Source organism: Pteropus alecto, unplaced genomic scaffold, assembly GCF_000325575.1.
Source record: "Pteropus alecto unplaced genomic scaffold, ASM32557v1 scaffold75, whole genome shotgun sequence".
Lineage (NCBI taxonomy): Eukaryota > Metazoa > Chordata > Mammalia > Chiroptera > Pteropodidae > Pteropus > Pteropus alecto.
In genome coordinates, this window is record NW_006440638.1 from 25075184 (window position 1) to 25099135 (window position 23952).

At 43.5% G+C, this 23952-nt stretch overlaps 1 protein-coding gene across 4 annotated transcripts in view; it reads left to right on the forward strand.

Annotated features, from left to right (window-relative positions):
- The first annotated feature begins 210 nt into the window (after positions 1-210).
- LOC102893438 (store-operated calcium entry regulator STIMATE) overlaps positions 211-23952 on the forward strand; it is a 66560-nt gene continuing 42818 nt past the window's right edge. For 2 of the 4 annotated variants that reach the window (XM_015593767.2, XM_025050705.1), the window contains exons 1-2: positions 380-517; positions 3385-3454. Coding sequence is in view for 2 of the 4 variants with exons in the window: in XM_006917541.3 (XP_006917603.2) it covers positions 358-517 (160 nt within the window). In the remaining 2 variants the exon portion in view is untranslated. Of the gene's footprint in view, positions 518-3384; positions 3455-23952 lie in introns of all 4 variants that reach the window. The other 2 variants (XM_006917541.3, XM_006917542.3) reach the window with 1 other exon arrangement.

Here is a 23952-nt window from a genome sequence, read left to right on the forward strand (position 1 = left end):
CTGCTCTGGTCCTGCCCTGAAGCTCAGGGTCCCAGGGCTCACTCTGCAATCTGCTCACCGGCCTCACCTGGTCTGTCCTACCTGCGATTGGGACCCGCGACCCCGCCCCTCGCCCGGCCGGAGACCCGCCCCCCGAAGGGGGGAGCCGGAGCAGCAGAGACCCGCCCCCACGCCGGGCAGAGCCAATGAGGCGCTGCAATCTCAGACGTCGGGTTACGCGCGGCGCCGAGTGGGCCGCGGAGGTACCGGCTCCCGGCTCGGGCTCCTGGCTCCGGGCTCCCGGCTCGGTAGCGCGGCCTCCGCAAGCAGCGAGGCCGTGCAGGACGCGGTACCGCGCGCCCCTCTGCCAGGCCCGCCATGCAGGGCCCCGCTGGGAACTCGAGCCGTGGACTGCCGGGTGTGCCGCCCTCCACCGTCGCGTCCGGGGCGGGCCGCTGCGAGAGCGGCGCGCTCATGCACAGTTTCGGCATCTTCCTGCAGGGGCTGCTCGGCGTCGTGGCCTTCAGCACGTTGATGCGTGAGTCTGGGACCCTCTCCCCTCCTGAGGCCCTGCACCACGAGTTGCCGGCCCAGGCCCCCCTCGAGACCCTCCTACCTGGAGAGTTCAGGCCTGAAGATCCGGGCCATTTGGCAAAGGTGCCTTCTTCCCGCGAGCCCAGGCTGGGCATACCCAGACTAGGGAGACCTCTGGACCCCGACCCAGGATCTTGAGCCCCTGGGTTTATTGATGCAGTCTGTAAGCCACGGGTCACCCACCTCTCCTACAACTCATACACACCCTTTCTGAGATACCCGCCTAAAACTCATTCCCCTCCCACCTTGTCATCGCGAATTAAGGATACCCCACTTTCGGCTTGGGGTCGTAACCCTCTCAGAGATTCTTCTTAGCCTCCATTCCGCACTTTGAACCTCCATCCCTAATTCCCCATTTGATGCTGAGCTGTTTTCTTCACGTACACTCAATGATTTACTATCTATCTCCCGTTCGTATTTAAATGCCGCTACGCTGCAATACCTGATTGTTTAGGCCACGCATTCAGTTCCCGGTCCTGCCTCCTCCCCGACATCTTCTACCTGGGGACATTCTCTCTCAGTTTTATTTTCTTTTTTGGTCGGAGCAGGACCCATCCATACCACCTTCTGCACATTTCCTCTTTCCTTTCTTCTTAAACAGGTCCACCTGTTCCATCTTTGTCCCAGGTTTTCCTGCTTAAGTTGTGTGTCAACCATCCCCTGGCCATTGTCTTTCCCAGCCCACTTTTATTATTTATCTTTCAATTTTTCTTCCATTCTATGAGACTTGGGCAACCTAGTGGCGTAATTGAGAAGGAGGTACAGAAGGGCTGGGAAGTCTCCAAATCCCTTTGCTATGTCACCAGGGACCCTTCCTTTAGGGTTTCATGATGGAAAAGAAAGCCCCAGATGGCCCTTTTGAAAAACTAGAAGTTCCACCCCGTTGTCAGTAAGGTGAGGGTTTGTGAATTTTCTTAGTGTGCATCCTTCCCTTTATTAAAGTACCAAGAAGTTTTGGCTGCTTCATAGGCCTAAGAGTGCCCCTGTGATTGCGTTTCGGGGAAGGAAGAGTTGTAACTATCTGTACAGAGGCATGAATTCCAAAATGACTTGTTCTTAGCACTTCTCTCCACTGTGCTCACGTGGGCAGAGAGGGAAGTTCCTGCAGAAAGTACTACCTTCTGCACAGAGAAGGGATCCTGCAGCAGTGTATGAATGTCTTGTAGGGTCCAGTTGCTGGAGTTGCAGCTTTCCTTGTTTGTAACATGGAACCTATTTGGTAATTTCTCTCAGGCTTTAGGTAACCCTGAAGGGCTGTTTTTGGACACCACTTTCTCCTGGTTGCCTCGCCTTGATACGTCTTGCAACAAGTGCCAGACTGTATATATTTACCACTTTTTCTGTCCTTTTTAGTCTCTACTTCTCTTTTTGTTTTCCCTATTGTTTTCCCTGCTTAACAAATACCCACTTGTTCCTACGGTAATAATTTGTGATTACGTAGCCAAAATCAGTTGCTGACTTGCGTGCATGAACTGTGTGTGTTTTCAAGACATAGTGTGTGGGTCTTCACTCCCTTCCCACTTACCTCTCCTCTAGCTGGCCTTCCTTTCTCTTTAAAGGAACTATAGTCATAGTTTTTATTTTGTTTCCTAACCTAAGATTTCTTAGCCTTGCTCTGGCTATTTTTGTGGGTTTGATTGATGCTAATAGCCCGACTTGCTCCCTAGAGTTTGATACTTGTGATTCGGAGAAAGAAATGTGATTATGACAGGGATTGTTGCTTGCAGCTGAGAAATGTGCCAGGTTGAAAATGTTCAGAGTGATTGTGCTAGCACTGTGAGTCTTCAGGGACATAATCAATTCTTTACTTAATCTTCAGTGTGAGTACATGTACAGATCCCACTATAGTTGTACTTCATGTAAAGACCAGAGTAGAAAGTTGTCTCTTGCTCATTGTGAAACTAGACATGGAGGAAACTTGTGGAAATGGCTAGTAGGTCCTGGGGTGATGATGAGTAGGAGTGATGGAGAGAAAAGTTGGAAAGGCTAGAGCTGTGTCTGCCCTGGACACAAATGCAGATGAGAGTGAGAGCCTTAGTCCCCCACCTAGAAGCGGATAGCAGGCCAAGGAGAACCCCACTGACTGAGATCCAGTCTCGGAAGTTCCTTTCTTAGCTCTTAAACTTGGTTCTGGTGAAATAGAACTGTGAGGCTTTTCCATTTTGCACTGCTGGGAGGAGGAGGAAATCTGAAGTACTGTTTTACATTTGAAATGACTTTGCTGGGGGCAAAAAAGCGGAGATGGGGAGCAGGTGGGGGTGTGGAAGTGGTTTCAAGGAAGTATAGCTGTGAGCTCTTTGTCTTTGTCCAGGCTTTTAATCTTCTAGTCACAGCATTGTTTCCTCAGTCTGGCAGAACTGCTGTCAGAAGTGCCAGGCTCCCATCAAGAGTGTCCACTTTGCAGCTCCTGAGGGAAGTCTTGTTTGTTAAGAAGAGGCCACTCCATTTTTCATCAGTTTCATTGTTACTGTCTTCAAGTGTATTTTAAATACCAGTGGCCTCTCCTGAGCAGTTTAAACTAATAGTCCCTATCCTCTTTGGGATCATAGTCTTTTCCCTTTTGGCTTCTTTTGTCCCCCTAAGCAGTGATCTCAGTGCCTCTCCTCTCTGACACTTCCCCCAATTCTGAGGGAAGGTATATTCCCTTTTCCTGTTGGACCAGCCCAATTCTATAAGATGGACCCACTTCTCTGCCACACAAGCTATAAGGTACTTTTCATCACTTTACATCCCGATTTCAGTGAATCCTCATACCACTGTCTCTATGTTTCTTTTTCTACCCAGAAAATCACTTTTTTTCTCCATTTACAGGTTGCTGTGTTTTTCACCCTGGAGTGTTTTGTCCTAGAGAAAGACTTCTCATATACACTAACATCTCGGGGTAGGTTTTTGATTCTCACAAGGATTTTTCATCTTGGTGCTTGGCTCACCATGTGGGGGTTTTTCAAACAGTCTCAGTTCAAGCAGTTGAGAGTCTGTATGTTAGGTAATACATGTAGGTAGATGATCCTCCAAGCTACATAAACATACAGACTATTATAGGCCCCTATCTGTGTCCCAGCATCAGCATCACTTTATTAAGTCGGTGAACTTTCCGTAGGGTCCAGCTAGGAGAGCTGAACAAACTCAGCAACAGGCTTATAAAGGGAATTATCACTCAGGATTTTCTGGGATGTCACCGAAAAGCATTGGGTATCTGAATAGAAAGAAATGCTTGAAATTAGGGGTTTTTGTCATGATCCGCCTGCCAAACAGTTCCTCTTATTTTGGTGGATTTATCTATAGTCTTTGACTTGATGGAGTCACTTAGACTAAAGTCACAGCAGAATAGGGCCGATCAATACTGGAGTTCACATCAGATTGCTCCAGTGCAGGGCAGCAGCCTCACTGTCAGCCAGAGGTCAGTACTGGCCAGTGTGTGTGTCTTGGCATTTGGGGTATTTACTCTCAAGACATGTGAATGCAAAGCAAACTCATGCCTCCTTCACTGTGCACAGTCAGAGGTCTGGGTTTAAGTGTAGACAGAATTGGTTTATTAACAAAACAAGCATTTTAGGAGCTTGGATAAATCATCCTGCCTATTTTCATGTTACAGATATGAGAACTAGCCATCTGGGCGAAGATGTCAGTGTCTTACAGAAACACTATTGGCATTGAGAAATGATAGCTTTTTCACCTGATGCCCAAAGTAACGTCACAGACCAGTCTACCCAGCTTTGAAATCTTAATCTCAAATAAGAGTCCCTGGTGTTTTCTCACATGACGCACTAACCTCCCCGTGCGTTGGGACAATCTTTCTTAGAATCGCCTCTTTCCATCCTGTTCCAGTTTTTATCTTAAAAAATGTCAACCATATGGGAAAGATGAATAGTAATAGGGTGAAAAACTCCACCCTCCACCTAGATTCAGAAATTGTTCACATTTTGTCACATTTATTTTATCTCTCTATGCTTTTCTTTTCTTTTTTTTTGGCTGAGCCATTTGAAGGTAAGTTGTAGTCAGCATCACACCTTACCCCTAAAAACTTCAGTTGAGTCTCTTAAGAATAAGGACAGTCGTCTACATAATCACAGTTTCATGATCACACCTAGGAAAATAAATAACTGCACGTTTATAATAGTCCATATTTATATTTTTCCAAATGTCACAAGTCTCTCATAGCTGGAATTTTTAAGAACTATGTTCCATCAAGGTCCACACATTGCATTTGGTTATGTTTTTAAGTCACTTTTACTCTAGAAGAATCTTCCCATACACGCACACGCACGCACTTTTTTTTTTTTTTTAAGCAACATTGCCTTTTTGAAGAGCCCTGGCCAGTTTCACATATATAGCATCTCATATTCTGGAGTTGTATGAGTGTTTCCTTATTGTGGTTTTTTTTTACTGTTTTGCTGAGCCCTGTGTTTCCTGAATTTGGTCTGGAGGAGCTATTATATTCAGATAACCTTTTTTTACAGTAAGAACACTGCCCAAATAATGCTGTGTGCTTCATATTACAGCATACTAGGAGGCATGTGACATCAGGCAGTCCCACTATTAGTGATAATGTCAATTACTAGGCATAGGGCAGATCTCTAGATCTCTCCATTTTAAAGATACATTTTCCCCTTTGCAGTTAATAAATTATCTCGGTGATACTTTGAGATTATGTGAATATCCTGCTTCAGTAAATAGTCACTCAGTAACCACCGCCTCCTGGTAGAATAATGAAACCTAGTGATGGCTGAATTGGAGCTGGAGCTCGCGAATGAAGGCACCTGTCTCGGCCTGGCACCCAATGCACGCACACTCAATAAAATGTCAGTTTCCTTTCCTCCCTCTGGAATGCAAGCCAAGACAAAGGGAGAGCATCTTTTTTTTTTGGTCCCAGGCTAGTATTGTGCCCATTGGGTAAAGGAGTGTGGCCAACATTAGTATGGGGGCTGGTTAGAGGTCTTTATTTTTAGAAACTTTTTAGGTTTTCTAAATGCTGATTTTTCTGGTAGCGTTTATTCATAATGGTGATCTACTCCTTTATAATAAAACTTTGTTAATTTGGAATAAAATCAGAGCAAGGAGAGTTGTCTGAATAGGGGACAATCTGAATTGTAGAATAATTTAATGAAATGTTTTTTTTAGGTTTTTAAATACCTCTGTTAAGTGTTGCCTTATATGGTCCTATCAAGTCTCTACCGTTTTAATGATCTGTTTAAAATCCTTTGCAATTAGTATAATATTTGCATGAAGATGAAGTCCTGTTGAAAAAGTTTTACAGGTGGTTAAAAATAGCAAGATCCCTGGCTCTGGAACCAGTCTATCTAGGCTTCCATTTCTGCTTCTGTCCTGTAGTGAGTGAGTGCCCTTGGGCAACCTACATATTTCTTGAAGCTTTAGTTTCCTCCCCAGCAAGATGGGCATAATACTTTTTCTGGGAATGTGGGGATTAGAAAGAATGTCTGTAAGGAAGGTGGATCACTGTCAGGCACATGTTAGGCCCTCAGTAAGAGGCGGGGATAGGGGGTGATGTCATCACTTTCATTGTTATTACAATGTTTGCATTCATGAAACCTGTCGAACATTTCACAAGTGTTTGAGTAACTTGTTTTCTGAATTAGGTTAGACGTTTTCCTTTCCATATTGTTTGCACAACATGTTACCTTTCACTCTCTTTTCATAGGGCATATAATAGTAAAAAAAAAAACTTTAACCCAACCAGCACAGTGATTGTGAATTCCAGATTAGGATGCATCCAAACCAAGTGGCTTCAGTATATGTAATAATCTCCCTCCTTCACCCATCCCTTGTGTTTTCACCTATAGAGTCTCTCATGAGCCATCAGAGGCCAGTGGGTGAACTGGGGCAGCCCAGTTACAGGTGATGAATCTGCATCTGAATCCCTGGCTTTATCGGCTCCAAGTCCTGTGATAGCAGGTGGTGGCACTGGCCACTAGAGTCAGCTTATTCTTTTCTGCAGCTTGCAGTGTGCCAGCTCTTGTGTTCAGCACTTGATATATTTTATGGGATCTTGAAAGGAGGGGTTATTTTCATTTACAAACAAGGATAGCGAACAGGCGAAGTGTCTAGTACAAACTCCTGGCTAGTAGTGGAGAGCTAAAATGTAAACCAGGTCCCTGAGACTCCAGACACTCTTAGCCCTACTCTGCCTTTTTTCAGCCCCTCTTTCTACACAGGTGCACTCTCTAATTACTGTGTAGCTCTGGCTACTTCACCTCATTTTTTTACTATTTGAATAATTCTGATTTTCTTAACTCTTTTATTTTTTTATGTCCAAAGTATTATCTGGAGCTTTAGGCTATTTTTTGGCTATCGATAGCATTAAAAATATAAATCGGAAGTGACCAATCATGTAGTACCTGTATGAGTTACATCTTAGGTTTGCTTTCCTGGCCTGGGCTCTGACTATGCAGAGGTGGCAATCCTATCCTGGGACTGAGGTCCAGTGTGTAAGAGGTGGAGTCTCCTGGAGCAGCAGGGGCGTGGGAAGCACATGAATCCATTCAGTAACTGGCAAGAGATTTCTAGGGCCCCGTATGGTTTCAGGTTACCTGTTGGTTTTCACAGAATTTGTCTCCTTGGTGCTATATGACTATAAGGAGAGTAATTAATAATCTTAAGAGTTAGGGATGACCCTTATGAGTTATCCTCTTCTTCATGGATGTGTAGAAGTGGTTTGTGAGTCTCCTTTAGATATTCCACTACTAGGAAGTTATCATCCAACTCAAGGTTTTTCAACTTGGCATTTCTCACTATTGACATTTGGGGTCAGATAATTCATTGTTATTGGGGGCTGTCCTGTGCATTGTAGGGTGTTTAGCTGCAACGTTGATCTCTACCCACTAGATGCCAGTAGCTCCCCCTGATGTGACAACCAAAAATATCTCTAGATATTACCAAATGTCTCATGGGGGTCAGAATCATTCCTGTTGAGAACTACATTTGTTTAGTTCGTGGATTGGTCAACAGACTCTTATATGAGCTCTAGCAGAACAGATTAGAAGGCCAATGTGTTGCCCTGACAAAGAAGTGCTGAGGCCCAGTCCCCTGTCCTTGAGGGGCCCACAGCTGGAGTGGGCTGTAGGTGAGCTGACAGTGTGAAGAGAGTTGGAGAAATTTGAACAGACTTAAGAGGAGTGATGCGGGATTCTGCCAGGAGACTTGGGGAAGCATCCCCAAGGAAGCCCTGCTTGAGCACAGTATGGGAGATGAAGGAGATGCAAGGGGCTCTCAACACGGGATTGGGGGTAGGGTGTGGCGAGAGCAAAGGAGATCTGGGATTTGGCCGTCAGTTCTAGGGGCTAGAGAGCGAACAGGCCGAAGCTCTCAGAAAAAGAGGCAGTGTGCTTGGAGGGGGTTCCAGAGAACTGTCTTATTCAGTTTCAGGCTTCTTTTCTACATCTTGCATTTAAAAAGGATGGTAAATTAAATTATTGGGTGGAAAGTCAGCTTCTGCATTTACCTCATGCTCCATTTATATTATTTCTTTGAGAACCTTTCTTATAAAGCAGTTTTATCACATCCTTATCAGATATCTTGGGGTTCCCATGAGGAATATCTGCTGTTTGTGTCTTCTGGGCTGTAGGAGAAGAAATAGGGACGTAGTGACCTTCTCCCAGGCCCTGTCCTATTGACAGTGCCTCCTAAGATAAATGGCGTGATGATGTGGGCAGACCTGCTGCACTTGTTCAGTGCCAGGCATTGTGTATTAGCCCATTTAATCCTCACAGCCACCCTGAGAGGTAGGTGCTAATATTATCTCTGTTTTATAGATAAGGAAAGTGAGCCAGGGAGGTTGAGTAACTTGCCCAAGTCACTCAGCCAGTAAGTGATAGAGTCAGGCTGCCAGGCTCTGGAGACATTGCTTTTAGCTAAGTGAAGTAGCTCTTATTGTTGACTAGCTTTTATTGACTGTCCACCACATTCCACTTAGATGTAGAGAAAGCAGAGATGCTTCCACTCTTGGATTTTTAGTCCGGCCTCAATTCTGGACAGCTGTCAGAGACTAATGCCAGGGTGGGTGAAACCGGGGAACCTCTACCTTGCTTGGTGAGCATGGTTCCAGGCTTTAGTGGAGTTGCTAAAAAAAAGTCTCTTATGAGCACTCCCCAGTTATCAGCACACTGTAGAACTCCTGTGCCCGCCATAGAGGAATTGTCAACCACTGGAATCGCCTTTATGCCTATGAGAAAAAGACTTCTCACTTGAGTTACCGTAATCCCATCTTATCATTAGACATGTTCTCCCCTTTTCATTTGATTTAAAGTGTCCTCTTCATTCTGAAAGGTGTTCCATACCTTATCTAGGGCCTGGTTTCATGTAGGGGTGGTGGTATGCAGCAAGGGGATGATGGAGGAAGAAGGGCACTCAGCTGTCAGGGGCATTCAACCAGTGTTTTTCTTGGCTCTAAAATTTCTTTTAAAGACTTGATGTCAAGTATATGTGGCTTTTCTTATCACCAACCAGTGACAGATGTCAAGAGCTTGCAAGCTTTTTCTCTATTTTCTTTTTCATGGACAAAGTTGTGTGCACAGTAGGTTGGGACGCATTGAGGGCAAAACTTACATTTTTTTAATTTGTTCACCTTTCTCAACATGCTTTCCCCCCAACTTTTGTTCTCGTCCATGGGCTGTCCTAGCCTCTTAAGCTCATCAGTGTTCTTCATGAGTTTTCCTGTTTTCTTAGAAGACATTTTTACTTAATCACATGAAAAATGATGTAGGGAGGTGAGGTGGTAACAGCTCCTGGGTAAAATGACACAAGCTCAAGATGCCATCCTGCAGGAACAGGTGAACAGCCTCAGTGCACACCACATCTCTTGCCCAGACCCACACGCAGTGCAGATGTCTTGGCCAAGGTGGCATCAGAGCCTTAGAGCAGGTTTTCTGTTTGGTAGTGAGTTCTGCAGGTTGTTTCATGAGGCTGCCTGCACCCAGCGTGTGCTACGTCTGCACATGAAGAGGAGCACAGTGGGCAGGGAAGACTTACTCAGAGCTCACTTGAACATGGCACATTACAGACAAGGCTACTTCTCACCGGCCAGGGTTTACCCTTGGGATTTCTGAGGCAACAGACTTGAAGATTGCAGCTCTGCGATTTCCAGTGCCTCCCCCACCCTCGGCCAGAGCTCTGAAACTAACTGAGATCCAGAAGCCCTGGAAGAGACTGATGATGAAGGACGGGTATTGGGGTCTGCAACCACAGTGTAGGGAGACTTAAACAAATGTGGGTTTTTTTCCATCAAGAGCCTTGATTTGCAGTGATGTGAGGCATGAGGGTGAGGAGGGGTGGGTGGGGGGCAGTGCTGTCTGAAGGTGTTCATAGCATGTGAACCACTTAATCAGCAGAAAGTATCTCAGTCCTTGCTCCCACTGACCATAGCTGCCAGTAGTGTTATGTGGTGGATCCTTCTTTGCCTGGGACTAAGGTGATATCCTGGCATCTTGCCCAACAGCCAGACTCCTGAACTTGCCTCCATCCTTTCTGAGCTCTTTCTGTGCTGTGGATGTTGCAGTTACCACGGTCTGCCCTGCAGCCTGGGCCAAGGAGAATAGCCATGTTATTAGACACTGGGATGAGGCAAAATGCCATGGGCTGCTCTTTTCCCAGCCCCTACACCTGCCAAACCTGGTTCTGCCTCCTCCCCTTACTTACATCCCTCTTTTCCCTAAATGCTTTCCTCTTCTTCCTTCCTTAGCCACATCCTGCCCATCTTCCAGGAAACTTTCCATAACAACCTTAGCCCATACTGTTCTTCTTTGAAATCTATAGGATGTACAGTCTGCACTGTACATGTTAGGTCTCTGCATGGCTCTACCTCACTTTGGGCCTGGTTTGCTTGCCTGCCAGACTGGTGCTAGCACATGCTGGTACTCTGGCTCAGTGCTCAAGCCCAAGGTGGCACTTTGCTCCCTACCGGGAAGGTAGTCATAAGAAGAGCAATGAGACTTAGGATTGGGGCAGGCTGTGATTTTCTAATCACTAAGTTCAACGTGAATTTTCTAAGGACACAGGTGTTCTCTTTTATAACCACAGTACAACTATCAAAATTCGGGAAATCTCACGTTAACGTGTTATCAATCCAGTCTAGATTCACATTCCATCAGTTGCCCAAATCCTGTCTTCATAGCTATTTTTTCCTGGTTCAAGGTAGTACTTTGCATTCAGCTGCCATATCACTTTAGTCTGGAACAGTTCCTTAGACTTTCTTTGTCTTTCCTAGCCTTGATGCTTTTGAAGAGTACAGGCCAGTGATTTTGTAGAATGTCCTAAACTGGGTTTATCTGATGTTTTCTCGTGATTACATTCAAGTGTGTGTTTTTGGTGGGGGTGATACATAAGTGATGTTGGGACAACCTCAGTGTATCAGACCCCTGATCTTGTCCCGGTATTGGTGAGGTTCTCTTTAATGACTTGGGTAAAGGGTTTCCTCCAGGTCTCTGCTGTGAAGTTACAACTTCCCCCTTTGTAATTAATAAGTAACTTGTGGGGAGATATTTTGAGACCATGTAAATAAATGTAGGATCTGTTTTCAGTCTTCCTTGTAAAGCCTTCCCTGGTTGAGAGGTCAGAGCTACAGGCTCTGAAGGTACTTTGGCTGAAGGTGCTTTGGCCTTTTTGATCTGGTGACAGTACTGAGTCACGTTTATAGAGTGCTCTTTATGTGCCAAGCCCTGTATGTGCCTTACATATATTAACTCTTATTTCTCACATTAGCCACGTGAGGTAGGTACTCATATTATCCCATTTTAGTTCTGGGGAAAACTGAGGCATAGAATTGTCTAAGGCTGTGGCAGCCACTAAGTGGAATACTGGAATTCAAATCCGACTGGTCTCATTCTAATACTGGGACTTCCATGGCTCTGCCTGCCTGCTGTGTACAGTGTTCACGTGTAGTTGGTGACACAGGAACACAGCTTCTCTAACCTCTAACCTGGGTTTTCTGTCTCCTCTACATGTAAAGTTCTTCAGCACCATTGGGTTCCCTCTGTCCCTCATCCAGTTGGCTGTTTACTGAGAGCATCATTGAAGTCATTTTTCTAGTCATGATAAGGCAGACTAGGAAAAAGCTAAAGGCTTTTCACTTGGCAATAGGAATCCAATAGGGCTTGTCATTGAAGTCAGAGGAATCTTTCCTATATGGATAAATTTCTCATTTAAGCCAGTGCAAAATGGGATGAAGAGGTGTTTGTCAATAAGGGAGTCAGTAGTATAGAACTTGTCCTTCTGTAAGCACCCATAAAACAGACCAAAATATATGAAAGAACTGTTTGCAGACATTGGGCAACAGGCAGGGCAGCTTAGGATAGTGATCCCTGAGGGAAAGACAATAATGAGCCAATCCGCGTGGTCTTTTCCCAGCTTTATGCTAGAGGTAATTTCCAGATCTCGGAGCTATGAGGAGGAACCCAAGCAGCCCAGCAGTCTTGCTGAGTTGAGAAGATAGAGTTGAGAAAGCCAAAGCAGTTTGAATTTTCAGAGACAATATGGAGAAAAAGAGCAATATAGAAGAAAAGCTCTGGACATTTGCTTTTAGGGGTCTCCTCAAGTCTTTTTCTAAACACGAATCTGTGTGTACATAGGGTAAAACATGAGGCAAAGCAAAGAACAGCTGCCGGGAAGCCATAAGTTGAACTGTTTCTAGGACCGGGAGATGTTTTGCCTTATCTAGCCCCAGAGGGAAGGGCGCATAGCTTAAAAAACAAGCCTCGATACCATACACAAAAATTAAGTAGAAATACATCACATATCTAGATGTAGAAGTGAACACTTCTAGAAGAAAACATAGGAGAAAAGCTTTATGACCTTAGGATGGGCAAAGATTTTTTAGGAAATAAAAAGCTTGAACCATTAAAAAAAAAAAAAGATAAGTTAGACTTCATCTAAATTAAGCACTTCAGACCTTCAAAACGTACTGTAAAGAAAATGAGGTCAGCCACAGACTGGGAAAAAATATTTGGAATATGAATATCTGCCAAAACATTTGCATTCAGAATATGTAAAGAAATCTTACAACTCAGCAAAAAGAAAAACAATGCAATTTAAGCACAGGCAAAGGATCTGCATAGACATTTCTCTAAAGAAGATATACAAATGGTCAGCAAGCACATAAAAAGATGTTCCATATCATTAGTCATCAGGGAAATGCAAATTAAACAATGATTAGATAGGCTGTTGTGACCACAAGAATGGCTAAAATAAAAAGATTGACAATACCAGGAGTTGAAAAGAATGCACACTTTGGAACTCTTATAAATTGCTAGCAGAAATGTAAAATGATACAACCACTTTGGAAAACAGTTTGAAAATTCCTTCGAAAGAAAAGTACACCTACCATACAACCCAGCAATTTCATCCCTAGATATTTACCTAAGAGAAAACGTGTGACCACAAAGGAATTGTACATGAATATTTATAGCAACTTTATTCATGATTGCCCCAAACTGGAAACAGTCCAAATGTTTGTCAACATGAATGGATAAACAAATTGTGATTTATCAGTACAACGAAATACATGTCAGCGGCAAAAAAGAATGAACTACTGATAAATACAGCGATGTGGTTGAATATGCTGAGCAAAAGAATCCAGATAAAAAATACATACTGTATTATTATATTTATATGAAATTTTAGAAACAGGAAGTCTGAGAGAAAACAGATTAGTGGTTGCCTTGGGTTGGTAGGGGACCAACTGCAAAGGGACATGAGAACTTTTTGGGTGATGAAAATTACTGTATCTTGATTGTAGTGAGAGTTACATCAGTGTACATGTTTCTCAAAACTCAGTGAACTATATGTTTAATATGGGTGCATTTTTGGTATGTAAATTATACCTCAAAGCTGATTTAAACGAGAAAGAGAAAAAAAACCTCGAAATGATCAAGCTGCTCTACAAACTTAACTACTCACACAAACTTCAGTACTCATTAAAGGAAGACAATAAAATTTAAATACTTAACAATGTAGCAATCATTATAGCCTCTAATAAAAAACTATTAGACACGTGAAGAAGCAAGATATTGTGATGTATAATCAGGAGAAAAGTTAGTCAATATAAGTAGACTGAGAAATTACAGAGATGATAGAATCACCAGAAAAAGACTTTACAGCAGTTATGATAAGTTTGAAGGTTTTAAAGAAATACTGGAGCATAATGAGGAGCACAGTGGAAGATGGAAAGGTGAACCAAATGGAATTTCTTTAACCGTAAATACAGTTTCTGAAAAATTCAGTGGGTGGACTTAACAGAAATAAATCTCTGTAGAAGCATAGATTAGCAAGCTTGAAAATATAACAGGAGCCTCACAAATTGAAGCACAGAGAGAAGGACAAAAAATAAAAATGGAGCCTCAGTGACCCATGGGAAAATATCAAAGTCCAATGTATAATTGAATTTCTAGAAGAGACTGGAGAAAAAATGGCAGAAAAAATATTTGGAGACTAATAGATGAATATTTTTCAAAGTTGATGAAAACTAGAAACAGATTCAAGAAGCTTAATAAACCTCAAGCAGGATAAACAAATAAAATCACACTAAGCTACATCATAATCAAAATTGCTGGAGAACGATAAAAAAAATATGAAAACAATGAGGAAAAAGACATTATAGGGAAATAAACATAAGAACTAATATAGACTTTCATCCAATCAAGCCAGAAGACATTGGAACATCTTTAAAGTACCAAAAGTAAAAACCTGTCAAAGATTTTAAATCCAGTGAGAAATATCTTTCATAAATGAAGGCATAGAAAAAAATGGATGAAGGCACTTCGATACTTCCTTACCCAAAGCAAGTGGCTTCAGTCTTTATATACTGCCGTACCAACTCAGCTTCTGCGTCTATTTACAAGTTTTGTCATCTTTAGTTGTCAAGAGTATGTCTGATGGTAGTAAATTATGTAAGTTGGGGAGAAATTGAATTGCTTTCCCAACTTTAAAAATTACTGCCAATACACTAACAAAAGCAGTATAACAGTGTGGCTTTGGGCTCCTGGAGATGAGGCTGGGAACTCCTGTGATCCCAGTGCCTTCTCTTTATTATGAGTTCCTCCACCCTGCCCTGTTCTGCTGAGGCATGCTATAAGTGCCAGGTTCTAAGCCCCTCTTGATACCTCTTTCTGCCATCATTGGGTTCGTGCTGCCCTTGTCAGTAGAGTTCATTGCATTGATAGGATGCATAGGATGCCGTTTGCTTGGGTGAGTGAGAAACTGAATTTAGCTTAAAATGCCTTTTTGGTTGTTGAAGTAGAATCAGGGAAGGGAAAGCTCCTGTAAGGGATGGACAGATGCACAGGTGACTGCTTCTGGTGCTTTTTGCTCTTTTAATCAACTAGATTGGCAAAGCATGAGAGTGTCAGCTAAGATTGAATTAATTGAATTTTCCTGCCTTGGAGAGCTGTTAATCAACTAGATTGGCAGAGAGCATGAGAGTGTCAGCTAAGATTGAATTAATTGAAAAGTAAAGCAACAGCTTCAAGCTCCCCCTTGAAAGATTCATCCATTCCAGGTTCAGTAAAAACTTCCTGAGAACTTAGGACGGCAGATATGGCAGCCAGCCTTCATAATGGACCCTAGTGATCCCCACTCCTGATATTTACTCCCTTGTGTAGTCCTCTGTCATGGCAGATCAGGGCTAATCTATGTGATCTGTAGAAAGCGGCAGAAGTAATGGTAAGTCACTTCTGAGATTAAGTTATTAAAGACTGCAACTTTTTCCTCGGGTGTGCTTCATGTTTGCTCTCTCCTGGATTACTTGCTCTGGGGAAAGCAAGGTACCATGTCTTGAGGACACTCAGGGAGTCCTGTGGAGAGACTCACATAGTGAGGAGCTGAGGACATGTGTGTGAACCTACTCAGAGTGGATCCTCCAGCCCCAGTCAAGGCCTCAGGTGGTCTGTAATTTGCAACTTTACAAGAGAGCATGAGCCACAACTACTCAGCTAAACTGATAATAAATGTTTATTGTTTAAAGCCATTAAATTGTGGGCTTATGCATTACACAGTGGTACATAACTAATATAGCAAAGATGAGTATGGGAAAAGTTAGAAGACTTTATCCCGATTCTCTGAGAATCTGCAGTCAATTTAGGAAGACAGATTACTTGAACCAGTAACTAACAATTCCAGGCTTGTATGCTTAGTGGCCACAGAAGGTTGGTTCAGGTATACCTACATACTGGGTAGACAAATGAGTACTTATTGACTGGATTTCATCTTGGGGAGTAGGGCTGCCAGAATCCCACAGAGTGGATTGTAGCATCACTATTCCTCTTGAGCTCTCAAAGATGGTGATAACAGGCTCAGAGACACCAGCGAACATCTCATCCAGGATGACAGTCAGCTGCTGCTTCAGTCTTAAGGGCTTCAGGCAGAATGTTGTATTCCTATATTTGCCTTGCCCTTGGTAAGCCAACCTGGTTGCTCACTGCTTGTATTTTAACTGGTAGGAAATCAGAGTTTCTACAGTTCACACTGGATTGTTGAACAAGATACCTTTCAGACTAATTTGTTGTATAAAGAGCCTTCGAATTAAGTGTGAGAGTCAAACGGGCTAATAATCGAAATGGAGTCTGCCCATTCTGTGCACAGTGACTTTTTACACATCCTCAGACTTCTCAATACCTTTTTTGTAATGGATCTTAATGGATCTTCTTTTCCCCCTCTTTCAAAGATTCCAGCAGGCCACAGAGCTCATATCTCAATGCTAAGAGAGAGGAAGTGCTAAAGTTCTAGCTTGTATACAGTATAGAGTGTTCTCATATAGTCTTTGCTCACTGCCCTGAGCACCGGATATGTCTCTCCCCAGCCATCTGCCATTCTCTTGACCCTAGAATGTACTTAGGTTAGGTTTAATCACTACTCTCCTGATTCTCATATCAAATTGTTTGATTATTTCCTGACAGAGTGCTTTAACTCTGTCTTCTTTGGGTTCTGTACTTGCCCACCCACATCAGTGCCGCTACCTCTGGCTCCTTTTGCATAGCATCAGGTATGGTAAGATGCTTAGAGCTAAGTCTCCTGCAGATGGCTTGATGGACGAGCCAGCCCAGAGGAAGCATGCTCCCTGCACTATCACCAGGTCAGAGAAATCATTTCCTGACAGAGTGCTTTAACTCTGCCTTCTTTGGGTTCTGTACTTGCCCACCCACATCAGTGCCGCTGCCTCTGGCTCCTTTTGCATAGCATCAGGTATGGTAAGATGCTTAGAGCTAAGTCTCCTGCAGATGGCTTGATGGACGAGCCAGCCCAGAGGAAGCATGCTCCCTGCACTATCGCCAGGTCAGAGAATCTGAGGACAGGTGAGCCGGCTCTACCTGGGCCCTGTGCCTCCTTTTTCCCCAAGGTCTTGTGAATTGTCTGGTCTTATCAGGAGCTGGCATAGACAGGCCTGTCTCAAATGAGAAATAGCAGAGCCAGGGCATGCTGATTCTCTGGGGTTGCTTTATGTTCATTCTCGACTTTAGGAAGGCTGGAACCAAGGAGAACACAGTTATGAGACAATCCCCAAACATCATCTAGCAAGCCCTTCTCCCAAACCCAAGATGCTTAGGCACTTCCCCTCACTACCTATTGCTGTGGTGCGCAGCCCTCAAGGAAAGAGATGGAGGCAGACCTCCCTTTCGACTTGCTCTTCAACCAAGCTGTCTGCCTAGCCTTTGTCCCTGAGGCTACTCACTCTACATTTTGTGTAATAGGATAAGGAATGCAGAAAAATTTGATTGACAGTGCTTCTCAGGACCACCATGCCACATGATTGTCCTTTGTCCAGTGCTGTCATGGAAGGAAAATTGGAGGGATCCCAGCAGATAGAAGAACAAAGTAGGCACTGGGAATTCTGGAATCGTAATTCGACTCAGACCACCTTTTCTAGGACAACCTGGTAACCCTAGCCCTAAGCGTCATCGTTTATTTTTAGTGTCTCTCTTCTGTATTGATGTTCACAGTTCTCATTTATCACCAATCCTTGTCACCTAGTCCCCCTGTTGTTTCTAAGTGAAGAAGTTATAAAACATTTAAGACCATTCCTCTAGCTTCTCAGCCTAGTGAAGTTAGTACTCGGAGTTCTTTCTTTTCAAACACTACAAGTTGTGTAACCAATCACAATCTGAGAAGAGAATCTACAGAGTTCACTTCCTCAGTCCCAAAACCTGAGAATCAGATAGCAGAGCAGCAGAGGAAGCCTTAACTTTATAGTAATAACCTGACCCCAAGGAGGCTTGGGTGCTTAAGTGAAGAAATCATCAGCCCCCTGTCAGATATAATATCTGCAGTCCTCCTTGGCTGGTAGTGGGAATCCCATCCAGAGTGGTCTGATGGGTGCTTCAGGTACCCTGCGGTACCTTACCTCTTACAAAATGTAGTAATTCTTGATCGCCGAAAATGTCAAATCTTAGAAAACGTAGCATTCCTACTCATGATGTTAAATTAACGCTGGCAGCAAGCTGCACCTTTTTTTTCTAAACAGGAAAAGGGTTAATGGGGTAAGAGTCAGCAGTGGCCTGGGTTCTGGTCCTGACTACCACTTGGTGCCTGTGGGACTTGGGCAAGTTTCTTAAGTGCACTGAGCATCAGTTTCTTCATCTGAAAATTTGGAAGAAACTCTCCAACCTGTAGGATTGATTGAGTGGATATGTCTTGAGTGCCTGGAGCCGTCAGTATTCCTGATGATAATGATGGCTTATCAGGCTTTCTCAGAAATCCTTCTAGGAACACAGTTGAATAGGTCATGCATATTGGGTTTAGGTAGTAGACGAGGTGAAGCAGGTTTTGGTTGGTGCCCCTACTGTCCATGTGAACCTGTCCTTTGCCAGTCTACCACACATGGATTCCCAAAGTGTTCACAGGGCTGCTGAATGAGAGAGGTGGGTAGCTGAGGCCAGCCACTTCACCACTGCCAGGGAATGACCCTTGAATTATATGACCTGCAGAAATCAGAGCAAGCAGGGTCATTTTTATGAAGGAAATACAATACATAGGGGTTTTTCTCATAGTGAAATTCTTGGAGTTGAGTGACCCAATTAAGTGAGTTGGCAGTTAGTGTTCAGTCCTTTGGCTTATGTTTAACTCTTGGTGGTTGGATATATAGCTGGATCTCCACCCTTTCCTTCCAGGTTCAAGGTGTGAAAACAAGAGCCCTCCCTATACTCATTAAATGTTCTGTTTTCTGCTGAGTTTGGGTCACCCTAAGCAGCAGTCATGTCAGAGTCTTGGGTTGCAAGTATGAAAATCCATCCTGCAGCTCATCGCTGCGTGAGAGGGATGGTAGGTGTTTCCTCTGACCATAAAAAACACTGGCAAGACAAGTTTTGTACTGCCTGAGCTGAGGATCATCTTTTGTGGTGTGGTTGGGCCAGGGGTTGAAAATTTTCCCTTTGAGAAACGCAGACTCCTGAGACCGTGCTTTTTTCTGTTTGATTAGCCATGAGATTGCAGTGAAGGTTGGTCTTTTTTACTTTTTACAGTCAAAGGCTCTTATCCAACACAGGATTAATTATTGCTTGGTTAATTTTTAAAAGGCAAGGAAACCAGGGAATCCTACAAAATACAAACATACAATAAACATTTTATTTTAACTTATGCCTTTGAGCATCAGGTATGAGAGGAGCCCCTGGCCTGGCTGACAGGGGCACAGTGGGACATTTTGTCTACCACAGATAGTAAATAGCACAGCAAGAATCCTAGCCCCTGGTCAATGTGGACTAAATGAGCCAAAGTAACATCTTTAGTGAGTCTGCCTCCAGGAATCTTTTCTCTTGGAAGGAAAATTTCTAAATGAGTTAGATTTGAGGAATTTTGTCATTTTTAAATTATTGCTTTTAGCAGCAAAAGCTTTTTTCCCAAATAATGTTTTAGACTTTTTTATTACTACAAAAGTAATACGTGCTCTTTGTAAACAGCTAAAACATGGAAATACATAGGATAAAAAGTGAAAGTTCTCTATAGTTCCATTCTCTAGAGAGCTAACCATGGTTAACAGTTTATTGTGTATGCCTCCACATTTCTGTTTGTATATGTCATTTAAAAAAATTGAGTTACATGACACATTGGTGACTTGCGATTTTTCCTGTTTAACATGGGCATTTTCCCATATCAATATAGACAGACTTACCTTACTTTTTAAACAACTTTATTGAAATATAATGTACATATCATAAAATTCACCCATTGCAAGAATACCATCTCTACCTCACTTTTTAACAGTTGAATTCCACTGTGTGATAACTTACATATAATCCCTCCCCTATTGATAGACATGTGGTTTTTAAATCTTCCACTTTTATAGACAATACTGCAATGCACTCTATCCTGGAGGCCTCATTTGTCCCACCTCTAGCAGCGTCCCTGGCTCCCAGAACACTCTGTTCATTGTGACCACCCTAGCACCAATTTAATGACCCCTTTTACCTAGGTGGCTCTGAGGACTAGGATTACAAATCCACTTCCCTGGTTTCTTCAGGGTTGTAACAGTTACTTTTCCACCAGCAGTTTAAGAGTGCCTATTTCCTAATATCCTCACCAAATGTTTTAATCTTTTCTAATCTGGGCAAGAATAATTATTAATTTGCATTTTTTAAATCGACATTATTGAGGTTGCACATCTTGTTTGTGAGCCATTTGTATTTCTTTCCATCAAACAGATCCCCATGGAACCACTTGCATAGTGACGATGCTCCCTCACCCCTGCTGAGATCATCACCATTAGCAGATGGCATCACTGGCCTGCTCAGGAGGAAGCTGTGGTTCTAAGGAGGCCCCATGTTTAGAGAGCTAAGCATATTTATTTGCTAGACAGTTTAGCTTTTTCTCTTGTTTCTTTCTCAGCCTTTGGCAAAACCTCCACATAGGAGGATTAAAGCTGGCTAACTTAGAACCTCGGCTTCATCAAAAATAGCCAAGTCTTTACCAAAAAATGTTGAGCACTAAAACAAACTCAGATTAGATTTTCTGGCTCTTGTGTCCAAGGCTGGATACGGTGAGGGAGAGCATACACCCTGCCTTGTGGTTAGTTAAGAGAAAGGTTTTGGTTAGTCGTCCTCTTGCAGTCTTGCTGGCAAATTACTTTGTCCAAACCAGAGAGAACTAAGCAATTTTAGTCCCGTTGCAGTAATAATAGCTTGCAAACTAAGCTTCTGGGAGAACTCATCGTGCAAATTCATGAAACTTAATTAAAAATAAATACCTGGGCAGTACTCAATAGATGTATTTTAAGTGACAGACTGAATGACTTCCTTTGTTCAACAAATATTGCTTGGGTAGGTACCTGTCAAGAGCCAGGCACTCTCTAGGCGCTAGGAATACAGGAGGAAACAGAACAAAAGTTCCTTAGACTTATAGAGCTTACTTTATAGTGGGAAGAAAAACAGTAGTCAAGAAAACACTTAAGAATTTCTGAGATGAATGGGGTTAGAGTTGTGTAAAAAATAAAATAGGGAAATGAGATTGAAGGATGAGGCAAGGCAGGACGTGCACACCTGTAGGTGAGGTGGTTTGGAGAGGCTTTTGAGGAGGTGACCTTGGAGCTGAGATAAGAATGAAAAGGAGGAGCTGCCACCAGGTAAGCTGAGAGAAGAGTGTCCCGGACAGAAAGTGCAGCATGAGCCAGAGGGGATGAGGTCAGAGAAATAGGCACAGACCTAAGTCATGTGGTACCTTGGCCATAAGAAGGAGCCTGCATTTTATACTAACTGCTGTGGAAAGGCATGGGAACGTTATGTGTTTGTTTTGTTTTTAAACTTTTTTTTTTTTGGAGGCGTCATTTACACAAAGTAAAATGCATAGATGTTAAGTGTAAAGTTTGACTTTTGACAAGTGTATGTGTCATGGGAATTTTAAGTGGAGTGAAGGGTGACAGTTTTATATTTTAGGATCTCCACCAACAACTGTGTGTGGGATAGATGGATGAACAGATGGACAAACAAATGAACAATAGTCTTATTACATAAAACATATTGTAATGCAGAGTGGGATGTTTTGTGGAAAACGATCATCATTCAGGTGGCCTTTGAAGCTGTTCCTCTGCCTTTCCTGCCCCAGGTAAAAACTAAGAGGTGAGACAGGGTGAAATCTACAGTCCTATGCAGGTTTACTTTGGCTCAAGCCTGCAGGTTCTACACTTCCCTGGTCACACTGCAGTTGTTTCTGCTCAGACAAGGTGCTTGTTGATTGTAGTGAGCGAGCAAATCCAGCCTGGGTTCTGCTCTCTGGACCTAGTTGACTCAGCCCAAGATAAATGTGAGTCATGTGGTCAAAAAGGCAATGATGTTCATCCAAAGGGTGTGATTTTAAGGGTTGTTAAAAAGGTCTTTCTTCAAAGATAGCTTTTCTGTCAACCTTTTTTGGTACCAAAATCTCACCACTAAAATGTCTTGATTTTAAGTGTGTGAAGCTACCATGAATCATTATGCTTAGGAGGCGGCAGTAGTTGGTTGAATTGCTTCCAGCGTAACAGTGGAAGGTAGCAGGATTCAGGGCAGGCAGGTTTAGAAGGTTGCTTGGGGACTGAGAGAGATCCAGGCCTGAGGCACTCTGTCCTGAGTGGAAAGGTCCGAGGGAGGGGCTGACGCCAAGGCCTGGGAAGCTTGCAGTGGGAAGGAGCAGCAGCACCAGAAAAGCGCTGCCAAGCCACTGAAGTCTCCTTAGGCACCTCCCGGTCTTCCACCAGTTGTTACTGTTCATCAGAGCTCCATAGTGCCCTGTGGAGGAGGCATCCTTAGCTGAATTCTGACCGTAGCTCTCTGCTGTAGGCATCCTGTCAGCCAGCTCGGTCAGCCAGCTCGTGTGGGCAGCAGCACTCACTTTTCCTGCTGGATTGGAGTGTGATGACAAGCTTCTCATTTCATGGTGTTTCTTGAAGTGATGACATGTCATAGACTTTTTTTCTCACTCTGATTATAGAAAAAATTCTGCAGCATACCCAACTTGATTTCATGGTGTGTCTCTTACCATCAGCAAAGAGCAGTGTGAGGTACCTTGACAAGAACCAGCCCTTTCCCTTGGTGATCTTCTGAATCTTTGGAGTTGATCTTGAGCCCTCTTTCCTGCCACTCCTTCCTGTGCACATCATGCCCTGATGGTGGTGAGACAGGAGGATGAGACCTGCCTGCTGTGGGCTGCTCGCGGGCTGCGCCAGCCCATGGAGTGCTGCGCCAGCCCATGGAGTGCTGTGCCAGCCCATGGAGTGCTGTGCCACTCTGCCCAGGTTGTTCCAGTCACTGCTCTCATGTGCATCAGAGCATCAGCATTTGGAGAGTTCTTCCCATGGCCAACTTTTGAGGCTAATGGAGACTGACAGGGAACAGAGAGCTCAGCTGAGTGAAGCTTTGTTCTGTACCCACCTGAGAAGTACAGGCCAGAAGGAGATTTGGAACCAGAACTACAGTGATAGAAAACCAATGGTTGTATTCAGATGGTGACATGTTAAATAACTTTCCTCTTTCTATAGTTTCCAAACTTATGATGATTTATAATTAAAAATGTTAAAGACTTTAAGGAGGTCCTGGATCCACAGGTGATATAATCAGATGAGCGCTTTCTGGCTGCCTACAGCTGGGCTTTGTGCCTGAGGATTTACTCTTCCTCTAGCAATAATACCACTGCTACTTCTTGCTAAAATATGTACAGTCCTTGGTGAAGTACAAAGCACAGTTTTAAGTACTCTATATTGTTTTGTTAATGCTTATATGAGGTGTGTGCTATAATTTCTTCCACTTTAAAGAGGGACAGGTCTCAGCCCAGAAAGGTTAAGCAACTTTCCTGGACCCCACAGTCAGTACTGAAACAAGGTTTTGAACCTAGAGCTCACACTGTAAGCACCAAGCTGTCGCCTCCTTTGATTCGTGTGTTCTTCCAGTGTGTTCTGGTCCATTTATTCAGGTTAGTAGGTAAGTTTCTGCTTTGTTCCAGGTATTGGGCTGAGCACTGAAATGTGAATAAGACAAGGTCCCTGTCTGCCTTGGTAACTAACTGTCTGGTGTGAGAGACAGACAAATCCTTAGTATTATATTTGAAGTATTAATCCCAGCGTAGCATAGGAGACTTTGGGGAGCCCGAGGGAGGGTGGAATGCTTTGCTCAATTGCAAAAGAGGCAAGTCTTAGAACTGTCTGAACTAAATCTGGAAGGATGCTTAAGAGTTATCCAAGAGAAAAAAATGTGGAGGCCCTCCCAAGTCAAAGGGACAATGTGAATGACAGCATTGGATGGGAGGTGCCAGGCCAGGGGACCTTGTTTGCCAACTTATAAAGTCTGATTTGTGTTCCCTGAGGAAGGAGAGGTGGGGCACGCACTGAAAGGTTTTAAGCAAGACATGCCATACTCACTTCACTCCAGCTCCAGTGTTGGGGGGCGGGGATTATGAGAAGAAGAATGGAGTTGGGGGAACCCA